General features: G+C 40.3%; 1 protein-coding gene across 1 annotated transcript in view; it reads left to right on the top strand.

Annotated features, from left to right (window-relative positions):
• PLA2R1 (phospholipase A2 receptor 1) overlaps positions 1-18,583 on the top strand; it is a 61,303-nt gene that overhangs the window by 20,697 nt on the left and 22,023 nt on the right. The window contains exons 10-20 of the mRNA XM_081874267.1: positions 1,828-1,937; positions 5,467-5,636; positions 7,652-7,869; positions 8,914-9,059; positions 9,830-9,914; positions 11,418-11,550; positions 12,548-12,583; positions 13,030-13,187; positions 14,939-15,003; positions 15,766-15,869; positions 18,305-18,447. Of these exons, the coding sequence (XP_081730393.1) occupies positions 1,828-1,937; positions 5,467-5,636; positions 7,652-7,869; positions 8,914-9,059; positions 9,830-9,914; positions 11,418-11,550; positions 12,548-12,583; positions 13,030-13,187; positions 14,939-15,003; positions 15,766-15,869; positions 18,305-18,447 (1,368 nt within the window). The remainder of the gene's footprint in view (positions 1-1,827; positions 1,938-5,466; positions 5,637-7,651; positions 7,870-8,913; positions 9,060-9,829; positions 9,915-11,417; positions 11,551-12,547; positions 12,584-13,029; positions 13,188-14,938; positions 15,004-15,765; positions 15,870-18,304; positions 18,448-18,583) is intronic.

Raw genomic sequence — 18,583 nt, 5'->3', positions numbered from 1 at the left:
TATTTATTTAAACTAATTTAGAGGCTTATCTTTATGAGCAAGAACGCTCTCCAGCTGGCTTACACACAAATAAAAACACAACTTTAAACAGCGATAATATTTTTTTAAAATACAGAACATCCCATATATCCACAACATTAATAAATCCAGCAATAATTCCATGTCCAGCTGAGAATTAAAATGCAGGACTTGGGGCCTTCAACGCCACACTGAAAACCACTCCCATCAGCTCAGGTAGAGAGCCTATTAGGCAGTGAGTTAGTCAGTACACTTACATCTCAGGAATATAGGAAACAGTCCACTGGTCCAGAGGCTGTCCAGGGATTTAGGAGATGCTATGGACTCAGACTTTCTGTGTGCAAAGCAGATGCTGTAACATTGAGCCACAGTCTTCACCAAACTAAATCCTTATTCTGTCTTGGAAGCCCAGCACACTCAAAGTTAGCCATAGGCTGTGTTGCTAATCAGAGAGGTGGTACACTGACTCCACCCTCCTTGCTTCTTTAGTTGAGCCTGATTCTGAACCTGAAAACCTAGAGAGCTCATTTGGGTTAGGTTCACACCAATCCTTGATTGGGATAGGTTTCCGTAATAACAGACTGAGCCAGCATGATGTTCAGTAAGCAGGTTCAATATATTTCTGTATAGAGAAGATTTTAATGTTTGATGTTTTACTGCGCTTAATGTTTTAATTTGTTAGAAACTGCCCAGAGTGGCTGGGGCAACCCAGGCAGGTGGGTAGCATATTTTGTTGTTTCTGCTGCTGCTGCTGCTGCTGCTGCTGCTGTTATTCACCATTTAGAAACTATTGTAGTTAAGTGGTATATAAATTGTTTAAATGAGTGATTAAATAAAATAATGAAACACTTACCCCCTGACCTGACATTCATCAGCAGCTCTCAATGCTTTAAGCAGCCAAACTTCTTTAAATATTTAACAAAATAACTCTCAATTTTCTACCTTTCTCACACACTCTTTATACCCATCTTTATCATCCTTATATTTGCATTGAATCTTGACACTTTCTTCTCAAGGTGCAGTGTGGTCACAATCCTGTCAATGTTAAACACTTCAGTGCAATCCTATGTACATTTTCCCGAGAGCATGCCGCATTGAACTGTCAGTCTTATTACTGATTAAATGCGTATATCATTTCTCCACTAGGCTCTGCTTAACTCTCCCCTTGAAATTACTGTGTCCTGAATAGATTTCACTATGCATGGATTCTGTTCTCTCTCTCTCTCTCTCTCTCTCTCTCTGTGTGTGTGTGTGAGAGAGAGAGAGAGAATTATATTTGCATGATGAGTGGGTAAAATGCATGTATAGAAAGGGAACAAAAGAAGCCGATTTTGCCAGCTCAAACTTTTTAGCCATCTAGGCTAGCATCGCCTACTCTAGGGATCGCCAACATGATGCACTCCAGATGTTGTAAACTCCCTATCAGTCCTAGTACAACATGTCTAATAGTCAGGGATAGTTAGAGTTGTAGTCATAGAATCATAGAATTGTAGATTTGGAAGGGACCATGAGTGTCATCTAGTCCAACCTCTGCAATGAAGGAATCTTTTCTCGAACATGAGGCTCGAACCCATGACCTTGAGATTAAGAGTCTCATGCTCTGCCAGCTGAGGTATTTTCCAATGACATCGCGAGGGCATGGTGTTGACTATTCTTGCCTACTCTGACTGTCATTGGTTCTCCAATGTTCCTTCCCTTCCTCAGGAGTCTCTTTGGTACCTACTTGGGTGGCATCCCAGAATTATGTATAGATAAATTTCAAGTATATAATATGCCATATGTTACAATAACCAATGTTTGTTTTTGAAGGGATGGGAAAGGCATGGTGGATATTGCTACCATGTGGACAAAACCCTTCGAAGCTTTGAACACTCCTCCAGTGGCTATTACTGTCCTTCACTTGCAACAATATTGAACAGGTACCTAATTCTACCATACAATTTAAAACAACAACAGTATTTTAACTCTCTTATGACACTGGAGAAGAAAATGGAAGAACCATGCTGGATCAATAGCTAAAACTGACGGAAATAAAATGTTCTGATTGTTACTGCTCGAGTCAAAATGAAAACCAGATAGAATTAATCAGTTACTTGCTAGATTGAAATGTTCAGTGACATGCAATTATTCATTCATGCAAGAATTCTGACATTTTAATTCCTTCAGGGTTGATTTACACCATCTTCATTACAGGAAGCTGGGGAGTGTTTGCTAACAATCCTGACAAATATATACTCATTTGCTCACATGCAGCTATTTGATGCAAACTATTCACATTGTTCGCTTCGTTTTAATAACCCAGTTTTGCCATATGGAAACAATAAGGAAAAAAAAATGTATAACACCAGTAACAGGTTTTCTCTGGTTACTTAGATGATGCGATTTACTCTTCTTCGTTACTCTTTATTCTCAAATTGAAGTAAACCCCAGGCAATGAGAGATATTCAATTAAATGCTTACACTATTGCAGGGTTTAGCGCTGGCACAGTGGATTTGCCCCCACTGCATGCCCTCCTCCCCCACATGCCCTGTGCTGTCCTGAAATCTGCTCCAGAACAGATCTAGAAGGTACATGGATGGAACGGGGGGGGGGGAATGTACTGGTGTGCAATGAGAAATCCTTGCACAGACTTAGTGTTTGCCTTAGTACTACATTGAAGGCAACTCAATTTAATCTGTCTTCTCAGAAGTGAGTCCTATGAAGTTCATTTGGACTTACTCCCTGGAAAGTGTGTATAAGATTGCAGCCTTAGTTATATTTGTGGCTTTGACAAATTTATGGACAGGATATTTTCAGTGCGTGTTCCCCATTGTAGCTAAATTGAGCCTCTAGGAACAGAGGTGTTCATTTGAATACCAGTTGGGGGAGGGCTGGGGTGCAGAACATCAGGGGAGGGATTCTGGCTTCATGCCCTGCTTGGGAAGGATAATGTCCCAACTCCCTTTATCTCCCTGTTAGGATTCCATTTTGCTTGTGAAAACTCCGTATTTGACATTAGCAGTGCTGCTTAGCAATCCATGTATGAATTCTCAGCAACCTCTCCTAGTAGAAATGCACGCACACACCCCAGTACATTTCAAGCATATCATGCATTCTGATGTGAAAACATATTGTATTCCAACGTAAAAGAATGCAAAGTTGAGAATACATGAAAGGTGATCGGCTAGGCGGGACTGTATCATTGAATTTAGGTTAATGTAGAGAATGGATGTATTAATTATGGGTTATTAAGAATAGACGTTTGTAGACAGGTAAAGAATAGCATAATTAATCAGTAATTAATTAAATCAAACATTGAAGGATGGCACTGTATGATTACATATTATTATAACGACAAGGTTGGAGTGGGCTAGTCAAAAGAGCATAAGGATCTCAGCTTGGTTTAGAATGAAGATTATGCATTGGAATCTCTATGGGAAAGGAAATGTATAAGAAACATTGCTTTGGATGTGGTTCTTTGCAGCCTCTCTTAGAGTTTTCAGGAGGCTGACCCTACGTACGTTTGTATTCAATTAAAACTCTGTATTTTCACTTGCAGTCTGCATCTTTTCCTTTTGGGTCTCTGGGAGGGATACTTCCAGTCAGTGGCAGAGCTTCATGCTCTGGCACCGGGGGTGGAGAGCAGATGGGGGCATGGCTGGCGCGCATCCTGGGGGCATGGCACCCAGCATGGGGGGCAGCCACGATGGCTCCCCCACCGGGATCGTGGTGCCAGGGGCGGTGCGCTTCCCCTGCCCCCCTCTTTCTCCACCTGTGCCTCCAGTCTTTAAAATTTCTCCAACAGTTGCAACTTTTCTGGAGGCATCTGGCTGGTCATTGTTTGTCCATCTGAATCAACACTATGTTGATTATGATAACTCATTTTTATTCATTATAAACTCTGTGCTTTTAATGTGCATAGGTTTACATTGGTACCTCTGCTTACATACTTAATTCATTCCGGAGGTCCGTTCTTAACCTGAAACTGTTCTTAACCTGAGACACCACTTTAGCTAATGGGGCCTCCCACTGCTGTCGCGCTGCCACCACGTGATTTCTGTTCTCATCCTGAAGCAAAGTTCTTAACCCGAAGTACTATTTCTGGGTTAGCGGACTCTGTAACCTGAAGCGTATGTAACCTGAAGCGTATGTAACCTGAAGCGTATGTAACCTGAAGCGTATGTAACCCAAGGTACCACTGTAATTCATAGCAGGTGGGGAGGGAGAGTTTAACCCTCCCCTCCCCTGCTGCTGTCCTGATTTTTTTTAATTAAAAAAACCAACAACTCTACTTTGAAGCTATTATTTGCACCGGAAGAAACCTGCTTCCCCCATTGGTCTCAACTGAGAATTTCTTCCCAGCACAAATGCCAGCTTTGAAGGAATGCTTTTCATCAGGAATGCAGCCAGGGGAAGAAAGAGTTCTATCCTTTCCCCCTCCCTGCCCCTGTCTGCTGAGATCCCAATAATTATCAGCTCCCACAACAGGTGCAAATGTAAGGATGTAAGGATTTAACATTGTGTCTAGTTCAGGCCTCAACTTGCTACCTAAGTGCACAAAGTACAGAGGCTTCCTTGACCTCCCCGGGTGGTGAATTCCATAGTAGTAATGTAGGCAGTACTACGGAGAAGGGCCGATCTTACATTTCTGTTTTCCATACCTCACAAGGTCGCAGGACAAGATCTCTTTTTAAAAAATAGTCTTGCACTGTTTCTGGTAGATGTTCCACACATGGGGGTTTACAAACCTATGTAGGAAGCATGTTACAGAGATGTAGAACAACCACCAGGGATGGCTTTCTGCAGAGTCTTATTTGAATGATGCATCAATCATGCCAACTGAAAGAACCCTCTTCTGTACCTTTAAAAGAATAACTGTAGTTGGGGAAAGAGATGCCCTCTTAATGTGTGTTGCCCAAGTCATGGATAGCTCAGTTGGTTACAGCATGGTGCTGATGACACCAAGGTTGCAGATTCTATCCCCATATGGGACAGCTGCATATTCCTACATTGCAGGGGGTTGGACTAGATGATCCTTGGGATCCCTTCCAATTCTATGATTCTGTGATTCCATGTAGAACTGTAGAGCTGAAAGCCGGCATGCTCATGGCATGAGCAGGATGCCAGTTAGAAGAGGCATGTCCTGAGCAAGCGGCCGTTTGAACTTATGGTACATTCCAAGAGATCTAAGCCGGTGAGATCTGGCATATTGTTTTTCTTGAAGTAACTTACAAGTTTCCTCTAGCAGGGCTTGCCTCTGTATCACAGCCCACCATTTGCCCCCAGTGAAGTATTAAAAACCAGACTCCTAATGTGCTTCACCTGCTGTTCTTATGTACGGTAATTTGTTCAGTTTCAACAGGATTCTACACTTCTTTCTGTATTGCTCAAAAGGATGACTAGGGGGTGCCTCTTGAACTGTGATGTAAGGAATCTAATACCTTGTTTTTATTTCATATTTTTTCAAGGTTTGAACAGGGTTTTCTCAACAGTATGATTCACAACATGGTGAAAACGGATAACCTTTATTTTTGGATAGCACTGCAAGACCTCAACAATACAGGAGAATACACTTGGCTAAATAGAGATGGGAAGCCTCATCGTCTGACCTATACAAACTGGGGAAAATATCAACCTAGTGAGTTATAACTTTTATAGCTATTGTTAATATTTGATTCTTGAAGCAAACGTGCCACTTTTCCTCACTTTCTGCTTTCCGCTTATTACCAGGCTGTCTTAATTTGGGCCAGAGTATAACATTAAAATTTACCTCAAGATAATGGAACCTGCAAGTACAACAAACTAAGTGTTTGATAGCCTGATAGATACCAGGGATGGCCTTCATGGTATCTTCCAGCTGCTGTACTACAGTCCCCATAATGGAGGACAGCATCTGGAAGACAATGTCCTAGCCGACATTTAAAACACATGGCTCGAAAGTGTGTTTAGAATTGCAGCCTTAATTTCCAGATTCCATTCTTACAGTTAGCTGCTCATACACTTAACCTGATTAGCAATCTCTTGTGGGCAAATAGTCTGCTAGCAGCTTCACCATTAAAATTGACTTGTAAGTACTTGCAGAACTAAAAGGCTTGAAAACTATATTTTGTGCTGGTAGGCTTTTGAAGTTATCTGCCAAGCTTCTATTTATCCACTTGAGACAGACCTTCGAACATCTCTCTCTTTGTACTCAGTCCCCATTTAGTAATGCACAGTGATTTGAAGTTGCATCATTCTGTAGTTTCATTTACTTACTCATTTCTTATAGCCGGAAGGACAAGCATTGCCTGGTTTATTATGGAGGATTCTTCTTCTTGTCCTTCAACAGTGACCTCTACTGGTTGACTATAGGGAAATATATTCAGAGACTTCAAAAGCCTAGTTATTTGGTGTTTCTTATATCCTTTCCCCCAGATAACTAAAGCTGCTGTCTATATTATGGTTTCTCAAGAGGGAATTGCTTTGGGGGCAAGTTGTTATGTCTGAGTTTCATGCACACCTTGCAGAACCTCCAAACAATATATCTAAAACACTGTTTCAGACATCAATCTTGAATCCAGTGGAAAACAGGATCAGGTCTGTAGCAGACAGGTGGAGATAGCAGAGGGAAGGGCAACGGAGGGCAGAAAGGCACACTGCCTTGATAATGGCCAGGTACTGAGTTATTTGGATGAGTTGGCATATTTTTGTAGCATAAGAACTTAAACCATCTGGTTCTAGTGGTGACTACTTCAGTTCCCAGATGTTGTTTTCAGTGTATGTACTATAGATGAAACTGTTGAATAAGGTTGCAGTTGTGACTCCATTACTCTGGGAGTAAGCCACATTTAATGCAACAGGACTTATTTCTGCATAGGCATTGTGTAGATTGTGTTGTAAATTAGTTTACTGCTGACATTCAGTGTAATTCTGTAAGTTTATCTAAAAAGAGTTCCATTGTATAAAGTAATTCTCTGTCTGTCTCTCATATTAAGCATGCACAGGATTGCAGCCTTAAATTATAGTAGTTATGCAGACACACCCTCAAAGCATAACAAGGTTAGATACTTTCCCAAGCATAGGGGAGGAAAGTATTGATCCTTATCCTCTAGGACTCCTAAAACAATTTTTGTTCCCTTTTGTGAAACTATGGTATTTAGATATTATTTTGGGAATCATAAGTTAATGGCTACAATTAGGGATTAGTAATAATTTTCTTTCCCTGCCCACCACAATTTTTGTTTTTACTTAATAGGTAATAAAGCTCAAAAATGGACATTATAAACGCAGAGCAGTAACAGCATGAAGAATGCCTGCAATGTTTTGAACAGTATTTTTGTTTTAGTAAAAGTAATAATTTATTTAGGTAGCACTGAATGTTTGATGTAATGAAATAAGCCTTAGGTATCACTCAGAACCGGTGTAACAAAAAGCAAAATTTATGTATTTATTTTATGGCTATTAAAATTAAAAGTGGTCATACTATGTAAACATCACATTTGGTAACAGTAAAAGCATGGCATTTGAAATTGGTTTCCTTCTGCTTCTGTCTTTTGGAAGGGAAAAACCTACCATCCAACAAAAAAAATTCCACATTTGGAAAGAAAAAAATGATAGTCAACGCTAAAATGTCTTTCTCTCCCCACCCCCACCCCCACCCCCACCCCACCATAGGGCATTCTGGAGGGTGTGTTGTTATGCAACGACAGAAGGGACCTCTTGGTGTTTGGGAAGTGAAAAACTGTACAAGCTTCAAAGCTATGTCACTATGTAAGCAAAAAGCTAAATACCAAAGAGAAAATGACCCTAATGAAGAATCACATTCTGAGAAGACTTTTAATTCTTGCATGTTTGGATGGGAATCGGACCACAATCTGCTCAGCTGTTATAAGGTGAAAAGGGAGACAAATTTCTCACTGAAAACTCAAATGAAATGAACTTAGGAATCCATGATGGGGTAATAAATAGTATAATATATGCCAGACACAAAGTTCAAGTGGCCCTACTTAGTATGGACAGTTCTGGTTTTCCTGGGAAAACAACATCCACACATTGTTCCTATTTTTTACTTCTGAGATGCCTTATTAAACTGCTGTAAGTTTGAATTGCTCAAGTTGCCATTCTCCAGGAACAAATTACCCCTCCAGGGCTTCAGTTGGGAAGGGTGCAACTTGTCTCATGTGCATTTAAATACCTGGGTATAAATGCTAAAGCATTATGCAGTGGAGAGTCTGCTGTTACACATGCTGCAGAAGCTGAGATATATATTTGAAGTTTGATAGAATATTGCCAGGCAGTTTGGGTTTTTTTAATACTGTATCTTTTACCAAAAATAACAAATAACACCTAAGCTTTTAGACAAAACTATTGCAGAGTGGGTAAATGAATACAACATGCAGCAAGCAAAGTAGACCCTTTAGCCATATATAATAGTTGGGGCAAGCTCAGGCAGTGACACTTGACAGGAGATTTTATACACACATCTCTTTTTTTAGTTGTGGAATGTTGGAAAGCATGGAGTGATATGTTTGTAGATAACAAAAGAAGAGAAATTTATTTATTCTAGAACAGGCTTGTAGTTTTTTTTAGTATACGTTGTATACAGTGGTACCTCGGGATGCGAACGGGGTCCGTTCCAGAGCCCCATTCGCATCCCGAACGGAACATAAGACGCGACAGCCCGCCTGCGCATGCACGGGTCACATTTCGCCGCTTCCGCGCATGCGCATGATGTCATTTTGACCATCTGCGCATGCACGAGCGGTGAAACCTGGAAGTACCGCGCTCAGTTACTTTTGGGTCGCCGCAGAGCACAACCCAAAAGCGCTCAACCTGAAGCGTATTTATCCTGAGGTATCACTGTATTCTCTTCCCTCCATAGTATTTTGACAATGTGCAAATTAAACTATTTGGGGGGTATTTGTTTTATTGCACAGGTATTTCACAGTGAAAAAGTACTGATGAAAAGGGCTTGGGATGAAGCCGAAGCATTGTGTCAAGATTTTGGAGCACATCTTGCTAGTTTTACACATGCCTTTGAAGAGGATTTCTTGAGCAAACTTTTGAACACCATGTTTCATGTGTAAGTCTTCCGTTTACTATCAAAGAGACTTCTGCAGAAGAGAGGGGAAATCAGATGAGTGTTTGTTCCTTCGATTTCTTTTCATATACAGATGTCTTGAACTTGGAATTTAATCTAAGAATAGACTAGAATATTTCTGCTGTAATCATACAGTGTGTGTAAGTTGTAGAAAATAACGTTCACCCGGGAGACTTTACCTTCTTCATTTTGTGGTCTTTTGGCACACTGAGTGAGGATGACACCACATGCATCTGAGAAAATCGACTTCAGCCCACAAATAATGCCAAGAAAAGCTGATTGGGTGTAATATGTAGAGCAAAGATGGGAAAACCTTTGGCCCTCCAGATAGATGTTACTGAACTACAACTCCTATCAGCCTCTGCTAGCATGGCCTAAGGCTGATGGAAACTGTAGTCCAACAACATTTGGAGGGCCAAAATTTCCCACTCCTGATTTATAGTAAAAATATTAGGAAGCGAATGTGTTAAGCACTGCCTATCTTTACTCACAAGCTCCTCTAATAAAATTTGCAACTTCTTTTCCTTAAAACCAATTAAGGCTTCTCTATGTGCTTGTAGCATGCTGTTTGCTTCCTGTTTTCAAAAGGTCAGGAATTGGGTCACCCTTTCAGAAAACTCAGGAGTGAATCAAACAATTCAGTCAATTTTCCTCAGCTCCATGCACACATCCTATTCTGATGTGTGCAAAGGTACAATAGTGGCTAACAGTGTTCATCTGTCTTCTGGGGTTTGTTTGTTTTTTAATCATAGTGATGAAGAAAGACAGTTCTGGATTGGACTCAACAAAAGGAACCCATTAGCTGGAGGATCCTGGGAGTGGTCTGATGGAACGCCTGTAAATATTTTTTCCCCTCATTACATTGAAATGGGCTCTAAATAGTAGAAAACAAATTAGATTGTTTCCAGTGGTGACTTTGCTGTATGAAAAAGCATTCCTGCTCATGCAAGGCAGGGAAACCAATTTTCATTAACCCATCCTACCAATTCAACCTCTAAAAAACCCTGTTCTAAAGGTTCTAGTATCCAATGGAACAGAATCGGAGAAAAGCTATAGAAGGTAGGTGGGATCAGTGAAAAGTGGATGGCCTGAGTTGCATGAGGGGAAAAGTTTTCCACTAAGTCAAAATTACCATTAGATACAACTTGTTTTTCCTGCACACCTGCCTGCTTCACCAATTGATAAACTTCCTGACCATTCAAAACAAGATTCAGTCTGTGGTTTGGGTCACACATCACAGTAAGTCAAGCCACAGTTTATATGGTCCATGCAAATTTGCTGATTCCCAGAGAGGAGCTCACACTCACTTTGCCCCTCCCTGGTCCTTTTAGCTCAGAATGGCAGCTAAGCCAAGGTTTAGCTTACTGTGTCATCCAAACATGAGGTTGTGGTTAAGCTGCCTCCTCACCACAAACTGTAACGGTAGGGCAAACCTTGGCTAACTGCCATGGCCTGCTGAGCTTAAAGGATTGGCAGAAAGCAAAGCAACTGTTCTCTTCCAGGGGAGCCAGCATGTTCATGCATTTGAACTTAGTGTTGCACGCAAATGCAGCCTATATCTTTTAGTACACTTTAAACATTGACAATCAAAGGGATATTAAAACAGCAGAGTCAGAATAAAAGTGATAGTGGGAAACTCTCGTAGGGCCACTAAGATGACTGGACTACTATAAAATAATAAACATAAGGGTCATGGTGTATCATTGGGGACATAAATGCTTCAGCATCTTGGGTACATACCTGCCCCTCTGGTTTGTTTGTTTGGTTGTTGTTTTTTAAGAAAAGAGATTTTTGGTATTTGGTTGAGATGGCTGCCTTTTGATGGGGTTTGTGTTTTGTTTGGGGAATGGGGATGTTTTTTCCTGTTTCGGGGGTTGTTTCTGAGCATCTTCAGTACCCCCTCCCAATTTTTCTTCTTTTAAAGGGATATTTTGTTATACCACAACCATTTCCCACTTGTCCAAATGTTTCCCTGGGCCCAAAAAAGTTGTGGACCCCTTGCTCTATATGCCAACGATGAATTACAAGCCACCCAGCTTTTGTTGCTGTTCATATTTAGGGATCACACAGGTGGGAAACGCATCTCTACCTGCTTGCTGCTTCCATGTAGTTTAAAGATAGTGTTATTATACACACATGCTCATCATATCTGACACAATCCATGTGTCTGTGGCCAAGTGTACAGTGCACTTTGAGAAGTGTCCTTTAGGGTGACCATAAACAAATACGGTCCATACATAAAAAAAAGGAGCATAACCTGTCAAAAAGTCTTTTCCTTACTAATTGTATTCATCTTTGTCTGTGTATCATAACTCAGGTTAATGCACTGTTCTGTGGCAGGTTGCATCTGCTTTTTTAGAAAACAATTACATTGAAGATAATGTGAGGAGCTGTGCTGCGTATACAGTTAATGGAACAGTCTTGCCACTACACTGCAATTCTGAGTGTGAATGGATATGCAAAATACCGAAAGGTAAAAAAACCTAGCTTAATAATTATATTTCACTATATGTGGCTATGACTATTTTATAAAGAAGAGGGGTGATGGCTCAGTATAGAGTGCATACCTTGCAAGCGGAATACGTTTGAGCTGCTCCCCTGGCTTCCCAGTGTCATGCACTATGGGCGGCAAGTCAGTGGGGATCCAATCCAGAGTGTGACACCAGGAACGCAGGTGAACAGACCTGCCTCACCAGTTCCTACCGGCAGAAGGACCTGGGTTCAGTCCCCAGAATCTCTAGATACAAAAGGGTGAGGTAGCAAGGTATAAGAAAAGACATGCCTGCGAGCCTGGAAAGACACTGCTTGTCAGAGTAGAGAATACTGGGTTAGATGAGCTAAGGGATGCGGGTGGCGCTAAGCCTCTTGGGCCTGCCAATCAGAAGGTCAGCAGTTCGAATCCGCATGACGGGGTGAGCTCCCATTGCTGTGTCCCAGCTTCTGCCAACCTAGCAGTTTGAAAGCATACCACTGTGAGTAGATAAATAGGTGCCACTGCAGTGCGAAAGTAAATGGCGTTTCTGTGCACTCTGGCTCACGGTGTTCCGTTGCGCCAGCAGCAGTTTAGTCCTGCTGGCGACATGACCCAGAAAGCTGTCTGTGGACAAACGCCGGCTCCCTCGGCCTGAAAAGCGAGATGAGCGCCGCAGTCCCATAACCATCTTCGACTGGACTTAACCATCCGGGGTCCTTTACCTTTTCCCCTTTACCTTAATCTTGTCCTCAGGCAGGATACATACTCACTCATAGCACCAGCAGAACATAAGCACAGTTACCAGGATTTGAAGATTACAAGGCAGTATTTTTAGGTCGCTTGTATTGTTCATTAGTTTGGAAGTTTTCTTTGTTAATGAGACTTTGGTAATGAAATCCTAGCAAAAGATACTTAAGAAAGGGAGGGTTATAGTTAAATCATTTATGTGAAAGCCCATTGCATGAGTGGCACAAATTGTTAATTGTTTCTGTTACAGGTGTGAAACCAAGGATTCCGCAGTGGTATATACATGGTATGAGGTGGGGAGGGGAGGGTTTGTTTGTTTCTTTTATTTCACACATGCTGCAACAGTATCATTTTATGAAATACTGTATACATATTAATGAACATAATTTTAAAAAGGTTTCTCTGTGTTTCCTTAAAAACATAAATAAAATCAGTCAGTTGTAATAACTTAAATTTTACTTGGATTACCAAATGCCTTCAAAAAACAAAACAAAAACAAGTCTTGTATGTTATCTGAAAATGTACTTGCAGCAGCATCTCCCAAATAAAACAGTTTTAGCAACATCTTACCACTAGGGGTGCATCTTTATCCAAACATGCTGCAAGTTCTGATCTAGAAGGATTTTGCTCCTTTTGTGGCACATCAGCTGCACGGCAATTAAACTGAATTAACTATAAAATATGTACCTCACGTACATATTCAAATAGATAATATGTAACTTGATTTTTTAGAGCCATCGTGGTTTTATTATCAAGGAGCAGAGTACCTTTTTTATGACAGCGCCTCAGACTGGTCCACTTTTCAGTTTGTTTGTGGCTGGCTCCGTGGTAATATAGCAACAATACATTCTTCCAACGAACAGGAATTTATCCACAGCAGAATAAAAAAGGTAACATAACCAGTTATTTTTCTACATTTTCAGGGAACAGCATTTATCCCTGTCTCCTCCGTCTTACCAAAAAAACCAACCTGGGGATTAGACACTTTAAAATATTTGAAAGACATTTATAGTTCAACTCTTATAGTAGCCATCTCTACATAATAGTGACAAATGTAAATATATAGTAACTCCAAACTAGTGAAATGCAGTGTCTTTTCTCTTCAGAGACTGAGGCAAGTTAATGGTGTAGGTGCTCTCTGAAAAAGACAGCTGTAATGCTGTTGTTGTGTATCTTCTCTTGACAAATGGCTGGGTAGGTGGTGTGGCTGGGCTGCATCAAATGGGAAGACTGACAAGCCTAACTTGGCCCACAGGCCAAAGGTTCTTACTACCGCTATGTAAAGGTAAAAGGTAAAGGGTCCCTGGACGGTTAAGTCAAGCCAGAGGCGACTGTGAGGTGGTGCTGTTGTTGTTGTTTAGTCATTTAGTCGTGTCCGACTCTTCGTGACCCCATGGACCAGAGCACGCCAAGCACTCCTGTCTTCCACTGCCTCCCGCAGCTTGGTCAAACTCATGTTCGTAGCTTCAAGAACACTATCCAACAATCTCGTCCTCTGTCGTCACCTTCTCCTTGTGCCCTCCATCTTTCCCAACATCAGGGTCTTTTCCAAGCAGTCTTCTCTTCTCATGAGGTGGCCAAAGTATTGGAGCCTCAACTTCAGGATCTGTCCTTCCAGTGAGCACTCAGGGGTGATTTCCTTAAGAATGGATAGGTTTGATCTTCTTGCAGTCCATGGGACTCTCAAGAGTCTCCTCCAGCACCATAATTCAAAAGCATAAATTCTTCAGCAATCAGCCTTCTTTATGGTCCAGCTCTCATTTCCATACATCACTACTGGGAAAACCATAGCTTTAACTATACAGACCTTTGTCAGCAAGGTGATGTCTCTGCTTTTTAAGATGCTGTCTAGGTTTGTCATTGCTTTTCTCCCAAGAAGCAGGCATCTTTTAATTTCGTGACTGCTGTCACCATCTGCAGTGATCATGGAGCCCAAGATTCTTTAATTCCTCCTCACTTTCTGCCATCAAGGTTGTGTCATCTGCATATCTGAGGTTGTTGATATTTCTTCCGGCAATCTTAATTCCAGTTTGGGATCAGCCCAGCCTTTTGCATGATGAATTCTGCATATGTTAAATAAACAGGGAGACAATATACAGCCATGTTGTACTCCTTTCCCAATTTTGAACCAATCAGTTGTTCCATCTCCAGTTCTAACATAGAGATTTCTCAGGAGACAGATGAGGTGATCAGGCACTCCCATTTCTTTAAGAATTTGCCATAGTTTGCTGTGGTCGACACAGTCAAAGGCTTTTGCATAGTCAATGAAGCAGAAGTAGATGTTTTTCTGGAACTCTCTAGCTTTCTCCATAATCCAGCGCATGTTTGCAGTTTGGTCTCTGGTTCCTCTGCCCCGTCGAAATCCAGCTTGCACTTCTGGGAGTTCTCGGTCCACATACTGCTTAAGCCTGCCTGTAGAATTTTAAACATAACCTTGCTAGTGTGTGAAATGAGTGCAACTGTGCGGTAGTTGGAGCTGATACATGATTTCTGCCGTTCATTTTAATGTTTCCCATATTTTCATTTTAATGGACTGGTATAACATAAATAACGTAAGACGGAGTTGGATAAATCTGTATACCAGCAAGCAAGAAATTCATCTAACATTTGTTTTTGTTTTGTTTTTTAAAAAAAATTACAGGTATCAAAAATGAATAATGATTGGTGGATTGCATTACATTCAGAAATAGCTACTGGAGGATTTCGGTAAGACTGAATTATTATGTCCAATTTTACAAAATACGCTTAGATTTGACACCAAGGGAGAGAGATCTGGACTTCAAGACATTTCCCTTACAATAATATCTTCTGGATTATAAATATAAGTGTAATATGGTTTTTTCATATGACTTCTTGAGGGAGATGGGAAGGAAACCCACCCCCCGCAAAAAAGCCTAAACAAATTATTTCTGTCTTCTTATAGTTGGCTTCTGGTGAAAGGGTTCTTTTTCTGTCATCTGTTCTATTTTGAATTTACAGAACTCCTGTTTTAGATTAGATCTTTGTTACAGATTCGGGGGGGTGGGAATATTTGTACTGTAGAATATGCTGGTAATCTGTTACTGTATCTTGAAGTGCTGCAGCTTCTTTGACAGTTACAGAGTTGGATTCCTCTGGTCCTGTCCCTCATTTTTACACTTGTATTGAATAATCATTCAGTCATGGATTTTTATTATTTTTAAAAAAATGATATATTTAATTACATCTTAATCCACTAATTGATAAGCAAATCAATGAATTCAAAGTCATTGTTCTAGAAAATGCATTATATTTTCCAGTCATTTCTCCCCTTTCTTCAGTGGAATTCCAGGGTGGTTTCCCATCCAGTACTGCCAAGATGCAGATATGCTTAGCTTCTCAAGATTGATTCAACTTGCCTTCAGACTCCCTATGCCCTAGATTTAGAATAAAGGGTTTTTTGACAGTCATTTGCAGTGAAAGAACTAAATACTTAAAATGTCTACACAGATGGGCAGACGGCTCACCATTATTATACGAAAACTGGGGAGGAGGTGAAGAAAGACCTATGAATGCGGAAGGAGAGAAATGTGGTTTTATTTCTTCCCAAACAGGTACAATATATATATAGTGGCTCACTGCTATAAAATTCTGGCTCCGCCTACATTTCATGTCCAATCTGTCTTCTTTAACTTTCCTCATGCTGGCAGAATCCCACCACTCCAAATGGCTAGCTTGCATTTAGAGCAAAATCAGAACGTGTGGCCTATCACTTGAGTCACTGCTTATGCTCCCACAGTTGTAAGCACTCCAGACAATCAAGTGCAGAATTCCAAACCCTTTGCAGTGCAGCCAACAAAATCTGTTCCCCATTGAGGTTGGGAATTCCACCCTCATTTGGCCAGGACACTCTATATTTATACCAGCTTTACAATTCCCAACTATGCAGAGCTCTTTCCCTCGCAAGTTTTAACGTCTTACCATCTGCAGTTTTGCAAGATAGATTCTCGAAAATCCCATACTCTGAAAGATACTGCCTTTGTGGCACAAAACAGCTTGAATCCATCATACACATTTTATTTTATACAAAAATATATGATAAGTATTTGACCTCCTTATTGAAGGAGGCGATTTATTGCACAGACTCTCCCAGGGTGCCTTATCTTCAATTGTAGTAATTACATTGTGGAGAATGTGGCAAGATTTTCAAGTGACGCTATGAAATTACATCACCATAGGTCCTAAGAGCCATTTTCGTACATCACGATGTCTGGACAGTTTTATCCTAAAGTATCTCCTACTATGTTTCGTTAACTGTGTTGTGTTCTGATCCATGTATACGATGCACTTTATCCTATGTCAATAAAGGAGATGGATTGATTGTATTTCATGTATTTCTAATATTTAATGAAACTTTTCTTTGAAGTAGCTTTCATTCTGTTCCAAAATATCTGTTCCTGTTAAAGCTGGTGATAATTATAATTTTATAATTTATAATTTACAATTTTATAATTTGAACAACGTTTTGCTGTTTCCCATGTCCCAGGGTTTGTATGCCCCATGCTTGGCCTTTAAATGTTGACAACCTGTCTTAAGTTTTGGGCTTCTAGTCATCAGTGAGTCATTGAAATGAGATTGCACTGAAGGAGATTTGCTCATGGAAGCAGGCTTCTGTATGCATATCAACTGTTTGTTCAATAATGCATAAATTAGGTGCATATGCAAATTCTGATATTGTGTATTACTTTATACTAGGTGTGAATTCTCATCTACGTTTTAGTGCAACCAGTCATATGCAACTGCACATGACTTAAGCTGGGTTGGGAGTTCAAGGCTAAGCTACTGAATAACATACAAAACCAAACTGAGTGGTTAGAGAAAAAAGAACTCTTTTATACAACACACATTTCAAAGTAACTTGCAAAGAAAAATGGGGTGTGTATTATCTTTTGATCACTGGTATCCCAAAACAAATCCTAAAACACATCATTTTGAAGCAAGTCTCGTTGAAAACACTAGGACTTGCCTCCTATTTCCTGCAAATGAAATATTTAGGAAGCTATTTCTGTTACATAATTTATTGTAGGGGAATAGGAATGCAGTCTAATTTAGGTTGGATCCAGCCCAATATATTCTCAGATAACACAGTAGATATTTATATCATTTCTGCCAGGTTTTTCCTCCATGATAAATTATGCATATGCATTTCATAACAAAAAATATATAAAAATCTGTTTTTCTGGCCAGAGCTGTGTTGAGGATGTGTTTCTGGCCACAGGTGCTGTGTTTGTCATCCAGACTGCAAATCCTCGAGAAGCCATATGCTTTTGTTTTGTTTCTCCCTTTTCTCTTTGTATACCTGTTCTTTTAATCTTTTCCTGTATGGAATCAGTTGCTCTGCAGCCCAATTTAAGTGAGCAAGCAAGCAAAACATTGGCATTTTACTAACAGATGAAACACCCTATTAGCAAAAGTTACTTAGCATGGCACTTATGTGAATGATAGTAAGTGCTGCCACAGTGCCTCTTTCTGTGCTCAATAGGACTTATCCACACTTGCTCTTGTATCACTTCGTTTCCCTGGTGGAAGCTGCTCTTTACTGCTCAGTCAGAACAAACAGCAATTTGGGTTTTACCTGGATTGCCCTTTGTTCCTATCTATTTGTTCCTTTCCCTTGGAAAGGAGTGGGGCAAGGAGAAAACCACTCGGACCCATGCTGTCTAGGCGCAGTACAAGCAGAAGTGTGGATGAGCCCTAAGGCTCAAGAAAATGCGCGTAGTTTCTTACACTGAGTTTTCAACAAAAACAGAAGTACATAAATACTATTCATGTGTTTTTAGTGTTGCATCAGCAGCTGTTTATGGCAATATAGTTTGATTAAATAAGTTGGGTTTAAATAAGTGTTCTTCTGGAAGGGACATAAGTCTCAATAACCATTGCCCATAAATCATAACGTATAAAACAAATTTATAACCAGTGTTTTTATATCTGTATTTACATAGTAAGTTTAGTATTAATAAGTATTCTGATTTTTTTATTATTATCTTAGGGTTGTGGGGATTTGCAAGCTGTACCAATTCTCTACCTTGTATCTGCAAACGTGAAAAGATATGGACTATTGAGAGAGAAATACAAAAAGAGCAGCCTTATCAAGGAGTCTGCCCCAAAGGATGGCTTTATTTTGCATTCAAGGTACTTTCTTGCTTTGTTTGAATCAACAAAAACCAGAGCATATTAACATACACTTTTAAAAATAAATGCGCATTCGGATGCTGCTAGTGTTTAAGGGGAAAGTTTTTCATATATAATTTGTTCCCATTGATTTATA

Source organism: Podarcis erhardii, assembly GCF_964252035.2.
Source record: "Podarcis erhardii genome assembly, chromosome: 1".
NCBI classification, from domain to species: domain Eukaryota; kingdom Metazoa; phylum Chordata; class Lepidosauria; order Squamata; family Lacertidae; genus Podarcis; species Podarcis erhardii.
This window is presented reverse-complemented; position numbering and strand designations above follow the sequence as displayed.